Raw genomic sequence first — 14104 nt, forward strand, 5'->3', positions numbered from 1 at the left:
GAACTTGTCAACTATAACATATGTAATTATTTTCAATATTATTTACAATAGCTGAAAAATATGACAGTCAGCCCATAAGGCTTGTGGTGTTTCATGGTCCTTGTCTGACAAAGCCTGACAGGACAAAGTAGTCTCATGCCTTGTCATCTGTTGCTGTTGCTGCACAAGCACTGACTGGGAACTATGTGAGAAGGTTAATATACGTCGGCCCCTTAGTCCCACAAAACTGATGGGATGAAAAAATGTTCAGCCACTGTCCTCTGTACCACACACCGCACTCATTAAAGAGTGTTATTACTTACTTTTTACGTAATAAAATACATGAGTATACACCTACTATTGGAGAATACTGCATACTGTACTGTTATGTACCTGAACGTTGGTCTAGTTATGTGTACTATGTATTTTACTATGAGGGTAAGTAGATTATTTTACCCTTTGGGTCAGTTCCAGCCTGGGTAGTGAGGGGAGAAGGGGCTGGGGGGCTTTTGTCCACCACTACTTGTGGGGACACAAAGCCATGGGAGATAGAAGGCTGTGGGGTGGACTGGAGGTTCTTGATGATATAGTTATTCTGTAGAGCCACTGAAGTTGGCACAACAATTATGGTTTGCTGTGGGGCAGGAAGTGGAGGCTCAGGCTTTGAGAAGTTTCCTGAGGGACCTGGGATACCCAGGGAAGAAGGAAGTGTGGCAGAGGCAAGGGACACCTTTTGATTATCTGAGGTGCAGTTAGCCTGAGGGGAGTTGTTACTGCTTACATTCTGATAGACTGGCTGAGGGAGGGAGGTGCCCTGCTCTGAGGATGGTACATAGGTAAAGTTTTGGGAGGATGCCACCTGAGGCACGGAGTTGGGGATGTAACACTGGTGGGACTGAGAGGAGGCATAGGCTGGGGGGAAGCTGACCTGTCTTGCCGGAGCCACTGTGTTGGTGGGTGCGACAGGACCTGAAGTGGACCAGGAGTGCTGGTAGCGCGAGTGTGGACAATACTGGTTCTGGTGTTGTGCTGGCACAGGGGACGGGTGGTAGTGGGTGGGGCCAGGGACCGCCCTGCCTCACTGATACATGGTGTGCTGGTTAAAACCTCCGGGAATACCCTGCTGTTGCTGCAACATGTTCTGCTGAAACTGCTGCTGGTGATTATGTTGTGGTGTGGACATGGGCAAGGGGAGCATGGGTCCAAGTGACACATAGTATGGATTGTGAAGGTTGAGGGGTAAAGGAGGTGCTGCTGTTGGGGGTGCTGCACTACCTGGGGCCTGGTGGGGGGGAGCTTGCATGGTGGGCTGACCTTGATGGGAGGTCTGAAGGTTAAGAGGCTGCTGCTGTGCAGGGGGTGGCTGCTGCTGCTGCCCCAGACCAAATAGCAAGTTGGGCTGCACCTGCTGAGTCATATAGGTGGCAAGGGAGTTGTGCAATGTGGAGGTGGCTCCCATAGCAGCCATGGAGGACACAGGAGTGGTGGTAGTCTCCACACCAAGGTTCATTAAGTTAGGCTGCAACAGTAGTAAAAATTTCTGTAAACATTCCAATCCTAACCTACAAACATTATTACAATCAAATACAAGGGAAGCAACAATACCAATGGCAGAAATTATGTCTGGCACCACAAAAAGTAACTTTTCATTACATGCACAATCCCATCAAAAGCAGCCACCACTAGGTGCATGTAACAAAGTGTGTATAAGTCTCAGCCTCACCTGATAGCCTCCTGTGGCTGTGCTGCTAGCTGGGGTGTGAGGGGTGGTGGCAATGATGGTACCTGGAGGAACTGGCATGGCTGTTCTGCTCATGTCAGTGGGTCCGGGAGTGTTGGGGCTATGGCTATTCATGCTGTAGTCCTGCGGCATCACCTGGTAGGATATACCAGTAGCACACTAAAAGAGTTGCAGGATCACATGTGGAAAGGATGCTTAGAAAATATAAGCCCTGTGGAATGGATTACTATTCAGAACCTGCAGAAAGTCAGCTAGAAAGCCTTGGTTGGACAAGATTTTTTGCCAAAGATCTACTTATGCAAGAGGCAACACTTAATTTTTTTTTTTCTCTCCAGAATTTAATGTGACCTCTCTTTCCTGACATGAAAATTAAAGCTCTCACTCTAGGTATTGTACATCTTCAGTCTCCCCCTACCTGCTTCACTGAACAGAGAGAGAGAGAGAGAGAGAGAGAGAGAGAGAGAGAGAGAGAGAGAGAGAGAGAGAGAGAGAGAGAGAGAGAGAGAGAGAGAGAGAGAGAGAGAGAGAGAGAGAGAGAGAGAGAGAGAGAGAGAGAGAGAGAGAGAGAGAGAGAGAGAGAGAGAGAGAGAGAGAGAATGTGAGGGTGTTGGGAAGAGGCTCTTTCTGGTGGTGAACTGACCTGGTGCTGTGGAGAAGGGGCAGGAGGCTTGGGCTTGGGTGCTTTCTTTTTCTTTTGCATCATCACACTGTCTATGCTTCGTCTAAGGTCACCAATCTTACGCTTACATTCTGCATACTCAAAGCTCTTGAACTCATCTAAGTATATTTTTCTGTACAGCCACTGCTTGACTTTAGGTTTGTATTCTCTATTTGGATCTGGGGGAAAAAAATAAATAAATAAAAAATAAATAAATAAAAATAAATTAATTAATTTTAAAAAAAATACTCTATAATGCATATACATTTATTCATAGACCCTATGAGACTAAGATCTGAGGGAATACTTATAACTTTGACTGAGAGCATGAATGTAAGCATGATGATACCTTGCCTCAGCCATCTTGAATTGTTAGTAGTAACTGCATTAGTGCTTTTGAGGATAACTATTTGCTAAAGACATAATGGATGTGCCAATACAAGCCTTTTTGGTGATACCCTTAGTAAGGTGACCCTGAGGCCAATATTCTGATATTTGAATTGACCCTAAGCTTGAATTGGTAAGGTGGGAGAGGCACTAACCATTGGAAGGGGGTGGCTCAAAGGCCTGAGGTTCGTGTTCTTCCAGGTAGGAACGGTGCATCTTGGAAATATCAACATCCACCTGTCCGTTTTTCTGGTCAGTCTTGCAGAACACTGTGTAGTCATGCATGGACAGCAGCTTGAGCATGTGCTTCTTCATCTGTAGCACTGTGTCCTCTGGAGTCTTTTTGGGAGAGTTGGTTTTTGTTTCTGTATGAGAGAGGTTGTGTGTAGAAAACTGTAGAGTGACAAAGCTGGTATGATACCCCTGCCTGTCTTCTGACCACATAACCTACATCACAGCTCACACTGCTTTTTTGAATGTTTAAACCCGATCATCATGTCATATCATTCAACAGAAGACTTATGTCACAAATAATAACCAAAGAATAGATCCTTGCATCATAAAATTATTATAGACATCCCGTGCCACTAATAGCAATATATAAATACAGATAGTTCTGAGGCCGTCATTATTACATACTGAAACAATGAATACCACACAAGACAGACAAGCGATGCGTCCCAAACTCCTGCCATTGTACATCACTAAAAGGCCACCAATGTTCAGGACAACAGTGTACACACCAACAAAACTTTGAAACCACCTAACTTGCACACATTTCCTGACAAAAATATCAATAGAAACTGACAGGTAGGCCACAGAACATATCACTAGCTAGGTAACAGAGGCATGAGATGAGGGGGCGAGGAGAGCATCCCAGCGAGATGAGCGAGAAGCCCACGCCAGCAGCCTCCGCGACCCGCCCCCCGCTCACGCCCGCGCCCACACCCGCACACTTACTTGCCGTCTGCATGCTTGAAACACTTTTTCTTGTTACACCTGGAGCATTCCCCGCCGTCTCCTGATCCCAGCTCCAGTCTGAGCCCAGCCATATAAGCGGTCTGCCCAATGATACGCGGCTTCTTCTTCTCGCCATTTGCCTTCTCTGCTGGTTTTTTACGCTTCTTGGGTTCCTTCTTGGGCTCAGGTTCCTGCGTCACGGTGGGCATGGGCTGTGGCTGTGGCTGGTGGAAGTGGTAGGGCGCGGGCACCACCATTTGCTGGTACACTCCACCACTCGCCAGGTTCGCCATCTTTAATGTTTTGACTGCGGCCTGACGTCACGGCCTCAGCCTCGTATGGGAACACCCGCCAACTTTGAATAGCTGGAGATGGGGGTGGGCGGGAGGAAGGGCAACATTGTGTTTCTCGGTCCTCTCTTCCTCCTCCCTATACTTCCTTTCGGCTCCTGTCTCTCTCTTTTTTTTTTTTTTTTATTTCTTCATTTTGGTAAATCTGAGTGGGTCTTGGTGAGGTTGGGCAGGAGGGTTACATAAGTAGTGCTTTTCCTTCCTCTTTTTATTCTTTTCATTCTTTTCAGTTGTAGTCTTATTCCTTTTCTTTATCTTGGGAAGTTTGAAGGAATATAAGCAGATGACAGTGGGGTCCTATGGCGACATGCGAGCGTTTTTTTTTTTTTCTCTCTTTCTTTTTCCGTTCTTTTCTTATCTTTCACTTTCTAGCCGTATTCTAATGCCTGTTTTTTCATGCCTGTTTTTCATGTTTGAGTGGGCACATGAGAGGGGAAGGCGCGAGTACATTCCTCTTTTCTTCTCTTCCTCCTCCTCATTCTTTTCTTTGTGTCTATCTTTATCTTTAATCTGCAGTCTCGTCACGGATGCTGGGGGCAGTGGGGATGGAGAATGAAGTATAATTTTCTTTCCCTTTATGCTATTCTTCGTTATTATTGCGAGTTTTTCATTACTTTTCCCCTTCTCCTTTTGTCGGTACTCTGTTCACACATTTGTGACTTAACATATTTAATCTTTGTATATTCCTTTAATTAGGTTTATTGCATGACGTTTTTTTTTTTTAATCTCTCCGTGCCAAGATTGCGTTTTTCTTCATTCCTCTCTCTCTCTCTCTCTCTCTCTCTCTCTCTCTCTCTCTCTCTCTCTCTCTCTCTCTCTCTCTCTCTCTCTCTCTCTCTCCGCGTCTCGTAATCATGACCTCCACTTTCTCCCGCAGATTCTCCTCGCCCATCTTCCAATCTTCTCCATCGTCCGCTATCTTTCGTGGCCGGTCAGTTTATCTTTTATCTGATGAGAGTATATTCCTTTTGTATTTTTTTTCTTTTTACATCTTCGCGAGATTTATTTTCTGCACAGTTGGCTGCAGCCTTTTCCAGCAATCACGTAAAAACAGAAATAATCCTTGTCTCAATACTTTTTTTTTCTCTCCCTGCACTATCCAATCAATCTAAATTGCACTGTAAATACACCACCATAATTTTCCCCTTCTTTTTCGTTCATCCTCCTTTTTCTTTCTCTTTTTCTGGATGTAAACACGTATGTTCGGTTGTCTTGTTCACTGGCCATGACGCGAGCAGCGGTAGCGGTGGATGGAGGAGAGGACATGAGCAGGAGCAGAGAGGGGGAGACACGCTTGTACACCTGCTCAGCTCAGGTACGACTGGGGAAGGGTGGCGTGTGTGGGCGAGACAGGTGCAACTGGCTGCTTTCACTCCACGCAGCAAAATTATCATTCGTTTTCGTCTGGTGCTTTTCCCTCTCGGTCGCAGGCAGGACCCCCAGCCAGGCACCAGACAGGCACAGCTCCCCTCTCCCCTGAACGGTGCTTTCAGGAAGGCGTTCATCGTGGTCGAACTCTTGTTGAAAAAAAAAAGTACACAGACGCACACGCACACACACGCACACAAATACACGTACACATGTGGCGTGCAACAAGTGTTCTGCAGGGTGGGCGGAGGCTGTAGGGAGTGTGATGAGGGAAGATGGATGGGTTAGTGAATGAATGGGTCGGGCATCCCCACATATGTTATCTGGTGCCCTCGCCCTTCTCCTCTTCTCTCTCCCTCTTTCTCCACCACTGTCCCGCACCACCAGCCACTTGGCACGGTCTTGAACTACTTGTAAGGGCAGCTGATGCAAGGAAGTGCCCTGATCGGCCTTCTATCTCGCCCTCCTCGCGCCCACCGCCGTCCGCCTAGCCCCTCACACAACAGGTGGAAGACTAACAGTATTTCGTGCGTCCACTGCTCACAGTTTCGCTTTTTCTTTCTCTTTCTTTTTTGTCTCGTCTGGCTCGGGTGGAAATGTATTGAAACAGAGCGCTAGGGAGTGACACAGGGACGGGAGGAGACAGATTTATACGTGTGTGAGCGAGCGAGCGAGGGGAGTTGGGATGACTAGGCACTGGGATTTGCGTTGATAAAAGTGCAAGGAGCTCCCAGAAGCCAACGACTGAGACTTTAAATAATAAACTAACTGATCAAACGTACGAATTGATCGCACACACATACACGAGAACAGGCAACCGTGGAAAGCCTTCATTAAAAAAATATCGCCCACACACACTCACGGAGTCGACTCTAACGTGAAACTGATGAGACGCAGAAATTGTACTATGCATTCAGAAAAGTTTATACGTGGTGCAGTCGCTGGGAACGTTCACCCACCCTTGACTGTTGGAAAGAGCAGGAGCAGCAACCATCATTTTCATCCGGGCTGTACCGTTACTTTTGGAGGCAGGGGAAAACGGTGCCATCCTCTTGCTCTCCTGTGCCCTTCCTTCTTTCTCTATACATTACCTGGCCACACACACACACGCCCATGTCATACCTCCCACAATACTTGGGCACAAGTAATACCTGCTGTCTCTTAAAGGGAGGACGTGTGAGCAATAAGACCCGTAGTGTGGGGAAAAACAAGCGAAATATTGTAGAAACTATACTAGTGCCAGTTCTGAATCTACAGTTTCCAAAAGTTTTCGTTGCTAGCTTTGGTTTGCGGAAATAAAAATAAATATCCAACAGGCGGTGATTTTTGCAATTTTTTCATTCATTCGCCGGGTTTAAAGGGTCGCTGATCTGGTCATGGCAATGGGTCCCGACTAGGAAAGTTTAAGCAGTGCTTGGTGTGTGTTGAGGTGGTAGGTGCTGGACGGCGGGTGACGGTCGCTGCTCAGAAGAAGCCTACGACACAATAAGACCAAGTTGAAACAATGGGAAGAAAGCGAAATATTATAAAACCAAGGTATCGACGAACTCTCGCTTTTGAGAATGTTTCGTGTCAGCGTTGCCTTATCTTTTCACTCGGCCCACTTCACTTCCCTGAAAGGCTCGTCCGGCGATCGCAACCTTGTGGATTTAGTCTCACGAAGGCGTCATTTACGTCTGCTTGAGAAATATATGGCACCTTTTTAGCCTCGTAACATTCACCCCGAAGCTTGGGAAGGGCGCGGCAGGCTGGCGTTTGGGGATGCCATAACGAAACATAAAGAAACTGCCATGAATTTGTGATAAACATCGATGCACTTGTAATTTAATCGTTTCACAATTTTTCGCCCCAAATATTTGTCGAGTAGTAATGATAATCAGCAGAGGAGTTGGCTTCCGTATTTCTTGCTTCATTCCTGCTCTAAAGTTGCTTAATGGTTTAAAGTTTACTAATATTTCACGATATATACCGCACTGCATCGCTTCAGGACGGGCGGGAACACTCCATAAAACACCACACACGACTGAACGAGCCGCGACTAATTTTACGGGAAAATAAAAAAGCCAAAAATAAAGATGAAACACACGGCCAGAGGGTAAGGATTTATTAATACTTTCCACTTGGATCATTCAGCAGCCGCGGGTCGTGTTCAGAAGACTGGGTTCAGCCGGAGCGAGTTATGGTCGGCTGCTATCGATTCTCTCCCGCCATGTTCCGCGGCGCTCGCTCAACATGACGAAAACTAGTTCCTCCTTCAACTTTACCTCAACTCTGGCCAACCACGAGACGAAAACATACGGAAACGAACACCTACTAGCCCAGCATAGAGGGAGACACGAAAGACAACTCAAAACTCCATTTTCATTACTCAAGCAAAGGGTGGGATGTTAAGTACGCTGACTTTCGCGAGTTTTCGTTCAGTTTCGGACGCGGCGCTGGGGAATGTCTGTGCCAGTAATCACATTTTTCTCTGAGCGAACGGATTAGTATCTCGCCATGCGGTATTTCAGTTCTTGACGTGTTTTCCCAATTGAATTGTTGTGTTTGTCGCTGAGGTGAGGTCGTTTCTGGCGTGCGTGTCCTTGGCTGGCGTGAACGAAAATTGTGGCACCGCCTTGCACGGCTCCCGCTTTCCCATGTCAGAAACTTTCATCCACCAAACCTTACTTTCTACGTCACTGAACAGAAATAAAAAAAAAAAAAAAAAAGGAATATGAGGAAATAAACAGTAATTAGAGTAGAGACAATTACACTACTACTACTACTACTACTACTACTACTACTACTACTACTACTGCTGCTGCTGCTGCTGCTGCTGCTGCTCCTGGGGATACGATGACAATGATAATAATGAGAGAGAGAGAGAGAGAGAGAGAGAGAGAGAGAGAGAGAGAGAGAGAGAGAGAGAGAGAATGTTTAGGTAAATCACATGTGATTATAGGTGATAACGAAATTTGCCTTATCTGACGGGAAGATACGAACTGGAGGAAGGAAATTAATCAGTTAACATTAGGTACTATTTACACTCACACATAGATGTATTTGTAGAAGTTATTATTATTATTATTATTATTATTATTATTATTATTATTATTATTATTATTATTATTATCTCGAGGCTGGACTGAGGGGAGCAGGTCTAGTGGTGGTGCTGGTGGTGGTGGTGGTGGCTAATGAAATAGCAAAGGAACAAAACTACTGACTTACCCTTTTGAAGCTGAGATTTATGATGTTTTGTACTTGGTTCGTCGCTATCCCCCGCTCCCTCCCTCCTTCCCTACCCTCTGTTTCTCTCTCTCTCTCTCTCTCTTTCTTTCTCTCTCTCTCTCTCTCTCTCTCTCTCTCTCTCTCTCTCTCTCTCTCTGCACACAAGCATATTTCAGGTCCACATTTCACCGTGTAACGTCCAGAGGAGAATGACAGGAGGGAGGGAAGGGAAAGAGGGGGAGGCGGGCGGGAGGAAAGGAGGATGAGGAAAAAGACGGCGGAAGAGAAGGTGAGAGGTGAGGTGAGGGAGAGTAGAGGGAGAGACGGAGGGGGAGGATGGAAAGAGAGACGTAAAGGACTGAAGGAACGACAAGATGAGGAGCACAAGATATAAAAAGGGGAATAGGATGAGAGAGAGAGAGAGAGAGAGAGAGAGAGAGAGAGAGAGAGAGAGAGAGAGAGAGAGAGAGAGAGAGAGAGAGAGAGAGAGAGAAAGAGAGGAGCAGGCGAGTGACAAGATTAAAAGAAACAAAAAAAAAGAGGAAATATGAAGAAAGAGAGAGAAAAAAAGAAATAATAAGAGATACTTGAGAAACCGGATAGGGGGAAGAGAAGATCTGGAAGGGAAAGAAGAGAGGGAACAGAAAGAGTGAGAAAGGATGGTGGGAGAGTGAGGAGATGAAGATGGCAGGAAGTAAAAAAGGGAGGGAGAGAGGGGACGGATAACGGGAGTGTTTGTGTTAAGTTTAGGTTTGTTTCCCCCAGGGTGATGTAATTGTTATGTGTTCGTGCTTAGTGAGGGTTTGGGTTCATTCACGTGGGAAAGTGACGCGCTACTTCGTGAAAAAAGGATTATTGTAGTAGTAGTAGTAGTAGTAATAGTAGTAGTAGTAGTAGTAGTAGTAGTAGTAGTAGTTGTTGCTGTTGTTATTATTACTACTATAACTACTGCTACTACTACTACTACTACTACTACTACTACTACTACTACTACTACTACTACTACTACTACTACTACTACTACTTCATCAACAACAACAACAACAGATAATCCTACTACTATAACTACTACTGCTACTACTACTACTACTACTACTACTACTACTACTACTACTACTACTACTACTACTGATGGGTGGAAATAGGTATGTTTCATTACAGGGACTGCAACGTGGAGACCTGATGACTTCTTGCAGCTTCCCTTATTTTCTTATGTTCTTACTATACCTGCTCTTGGGCCTATGCTTTTCTTTCCGTCTCAGGGAATGTTTGATGAAATGGAGATGGATGGAAGGATGGAGGGTGGCGGGTGTGGGCGTGGGCAGCTCTTTGGAGTACCGTGTCTCACCTGACTGCCCCTTGTCCCTGTACACACGTGATTGACAACACTACTGTGGAGAGACTGAATTATTCATCAAAGGTTCTTAATGAATATTACAGTGACTTCTCTTCTTCTCTGCCTTTCATTTATTTTTATTTTTCGTAGGGATAGTGATGGCGGTAATGGTGGTGATGTTCGTGGTGGTGACAAGGGTATTGTTGGCAGTAATGGTGCCAGTATTGGTGGTGGTGGCAGTAGTGATGATGGTGGTGTTGGTGAAGGAGGTGGTGTTTTTTGTTGCTGTTGGTGGTGGTGGTTGTGGTATAGTATTGTTGGTGGTGGTGGCTGTATAGTGGTGATGGTGGTGGCGGTATGGTGTTATTATTGGCGGTGGCGCTATAGTCTGGCGGTATAGTGGTGATGGTGGTGGTGGTGCTGGTATAGTGTTGTTATTGGTGGTGGAGGGTGGTATAGTGTCGGTGGTAGCGGTGTAGTGGTGGTGGTGGTGGTGGTGGTGGCGGTATAGTGTTGGTGGTGGTGATGGTGGCGGTATAGTTAGTGTTGGTGGTGGTGATGGTGGCGGTATAGTGTTGGTGGTGGTGATGGTGGTGGTATAGTCGTGGTGGAGGTGCAGGCGAGATACGGCTCACTTACTTCAGGAGAGCCGAGTTCCACCTCGCTGCTTTCGTCTTTCTGTCTATCTCTCCCACCCTCTCTCTCTCTCTCTCTCTCTCTCTCTCTCTCTCTCTCTCTCTCTCTCTCTCTCTCTCTCTCTCTCCTGGAAGTCGAGGGCAGTGTTGCGGGGCATGGCACTGGCACTGGACACATTCTCGTGTCGCAGTGGCTGGAAACCATTCAACACGCCGATGGTCGTCCTCTTCTCGTAAAGAGGAAAAAAAAAAAGTAGCATTACAGTCTAGACAGGTCCAGACAGGCGGGCTAGCTGGGCGGTGGTCCTGAGGGTGACGCAACACAAGAATACTTCATGTGCTCAGGGGATATGTGCTGAAAGTCACCTGACATGCCAATCTGCCACTGCTTCTACCGTGTGTGCCACGCTCTTCCAGAGATATTCTGCGAGGCGAGCAGCTACAGTCAAGAAACCACTCATTGCTACACGGGGCTGCTTGATATGAATGGTTCTGTGATCAGGCTACGACTTCGACACAAGCCCACAGCAGCACATCCGTCGCGTGTGCTACCACCTGCAGCAGAACATACGGGCTGGCGGTGAGCGGTGTCCATTTGAGTATGATGGAGGCAGTTCTGTCAGGTAGAGACAGGCGTCTGTGGTATAACACAATACTTCGATTGCGTGCATTAGATTGGCTGCCAAAGTGGCTATCCTGTTAGCGGTTGGAGAGGTGGAACGTTTGACAAAAAGTTTTTACAGGGTCTGAAGTTCAATGTTTTCTCCCTTTTTATTGCCACGAACTGCTGTCATTCCTTCATTTTTTTTTTTTTTTTCGTGGACTGAGGATTCGACTGTGGCCAGGGCATACATCACACTTGGCTCGGTGTTGTGCCACGAGTCTCGATAGCCGTTCCTTACCTTCTCACGCTCACCACCAGGTAGCGTGACCGCTGACCGTTTCGCGAGTGTCGGTCTTGTGCCGCCACTCCTGAATGTCACGCTCTGGGGAGGAGGCTCGAGTGTTATGTTCTAGGTAGCGAGTCACAAGTGCAGAAATAAATGACGTGCTGAGTCACGTGGTTTCCGCCGAGGCAACATACTCAATTCCCCTGGTTGCTGCAGAACTTTGTTGCGTCCACCTACAAATTCCGTTTTCTGTCTTTCCCTATACAGCCCCCACTGCTGCATCCCACGCCGTCCACTCCACAATATTCTATTCTTCTCTTCCCACCGCACCCTCTTCCCGCTCACCACTACCACCAACCATTATACCAAGCCTCTTAGCACCATACCAATACTCCACTACAACACCAGATCCACCAGACCCGGCCATACACGCCCTTCCATTCCCTTCCCTCCCAAACAGACACTAAGCTGCTCACGTCCCCTTCCCCCTTGCCATCAGGCGGACACTTCCAGCCCCACCAGACACTACCACCACCACTACCACCACCATCACCGTTGACTGTTGATTCCCAGAACTCTTCATGCACCTTAATTTTCTTATTTCCACGGAACACAACACGTCACCAAGAAATAGCAACACGGCCACCTTGCGTGTACGTACCAGAACATAAGAAGACGTTACCATTATTTCCTCCATGTCAAGATAACACACACAGTAATAAACATAGAATAATACAGCAAGGGGAGACTAACTACTCTGTGAGGTAGTTGACCTTTTCACTGCGATATGTCTGGAGAAAACCAAATGAAGGAAGAAGATCGAGGGGAAGACAGAAAGTGAGATGGAGGGATGGTATTACGGTAAAACTACAAGGCTGGGAGGCACAGACGAAGATGCAAGGGACAGAAGCAACTGGAGGAGACTTGTATACATGGCTCCATCCACTAACTCTAAAGAAATGACGAAAGGAGAAAAAAAGAAGACTGTGACATGCAACAGCTCACAACACTAAAAGCACTGCAGTCTTTACAAAAACATATAAAGGGGGAAAGAGGGATTAGAAGGACAGGTTTTCCAATGACTAACCAATACAGTAAACAGAGATAACTGCAGAATAGAAAATAAATGTCTCAGTGTGGTTTATGACTGAGGAGCGACGTGTGAAGCAGCGGCGAATGGGTAAAGTTAAGGCATTGTGGCACCATTTTCGCTCCTTCTCCCGCCGCGATTCTCTTAATTGTGGGAAACTTTTTTTGTCTTATTTTTTTTACTTTTTTATTTATTTTTTCTTATTTGAGAACGTGTTCCGTTATTCCCAGTGAGTGTTTTGCGGGAGCTCGTGTAGATAACAGTGCAACATATCAGACGCCGTGGACACCTACAGAACATAGAGATTGCTGGAAGATTGTAATTCTAGAGTGACTTACTTAATTCCCGTCCGGTGATTGCCAGGTATAGGGTCTCTGAGTGCGCCTCTGAATTGTGACCATGCTCTCCTATCCCCAGCCAAGAGAATCAGCTGTCTACAAGTTTTCTCTCCAGCTGTTTCCCTCACTGCTCCTCTCTGTGTGATTCTCGAGTACCTGCGTAATATTAAGAGCGTATCCCCTGAAAGTCCTCTCATCTCCTCCTGGGCCTTCAGCGTTTCCTACTGTAGTATTGTATCTTGGAAACCCTTCACGTACAGATTAATATTTTTCCCCAATGTTCCTACTAAATTATCACGGGTACTTGTTTTTTTTTTATTTATCATATTTCTTATACCGTAATATTTTATGCTCTGGCGTATTTCTTTATTCACATTTCTCTCTGCCAAGTTTTTTCTTATTTATTTTTTTCAAGAAAGCGTTTCCCAGGCGGGTGAGTTGAAACAATGGGGAGGTAAGAGGTGGAGGGACGGCTGTGGGAGGAGGATAAGGCGGAGGAGAGGTGGAGGAGTGGAGGGAGAGGAAAAGAAGAAGTACGTATGTGGAAAGAAAGTGAATGGAGCGAGTGGCAGAGAAAAAGTCACAGGTGAGAAGAGAGAGAGAGAGAGAGAGAGAGAGAGAGAGAGAGAGAGAGAGAGAGAGAGAGAGAGAGAGAGAGAGAGAGAGAGTAGACTGGCAGGGAAAAGAAAGTCCAGTGAGGGAGAACAGTGTGAGCCTTAGGCCTAACTTTTGTCTTCCAGTGATTGCTGTTCTGGGGACAAACGACGAAGACAAATAGATGAATGATGCAAAGACGAAGATGTGAATGGGAGAAGGGAGATAGATAGATAGATGGAGAGAGAGAGAGAGAGAGAGAGAGAGAGAGAGAGAGAGAGAGAGAGCCAGCCAGCCACTCACATTGTTTCCTCCACTGCCAGTTCATTACGAGCAGCAGCACCACTCTCCCTCGGGCTTCCTTGCCGCCCCCCATTTTCTTCCTCCTTCCTTTTCCGTTTTCTTTCAAACTTCCTCACTATTCCCCAAGGTCTCTCTCTCTCGTCTTTTACCTCCACCACCACCACCTCCAGCTTCTCCTCCTCCCTCCTCTTGCTTCTCCTCCGATAAATTAATTTCCCTTCTCCCTGTGTTTCATCCTCTTTCCCTCCCCCTTCCTTTTCTTTTCTCT

The 14104-nt window shown here is 46.5% G+C and overlaps 1 protein-coding gene across 2 annotated transcripts; it reads right to left on the reverse strand.

The window, feature by feature from the left end:
* LOC135105036 (uncharacterized) lies at positions 1-6656 on the reverse strand. Of its 2 annotated transcripts, none has more exons than XM_064012933.1 (5): positions 3726-6656; positions 2921-3130; positions 2361-2557; positions 1703-1855; positions 1-1498 (listed from the first exon to the last, which is right to left on the reverse strand). In XM_064012933.1, the coding sequence occupies exons 1-5, from the start codon at positions 3859-3861 to the stop codon at positions 1058-1060; spliced, it is 1137 nt and encodes a 378-aa protein (XP_063869003.1). In that variant the 5' UTR covers positions 3862-6656; the 3' UTR covers positions 1-1057. The 2 variants fall into 2 exon arrangements, with proteins under 2 accessions (XP_063869003.1, XP_063869005.1); XM_064012935.1 differs by having other exon boundaries at positions 1703-1843; positions 3726-6649.
* Positions 6657-14104: the final 7448 nt, after the last annotated feature.

The sequence above is a fragment of the Scylla paramamosain genome, chromosome 11, assembly GCF_035594125.1.
Source record: "Scylla paramamosain isolate STU-SP2022 chromosome 11, ASM3559412v1, whole genome shotgun sequence".
NCBI lineage: Eukaryota > Metazoa > Arthropoda > Malacostraca > Decapoda > Portunidae > Scylla > Scylla paramamosain.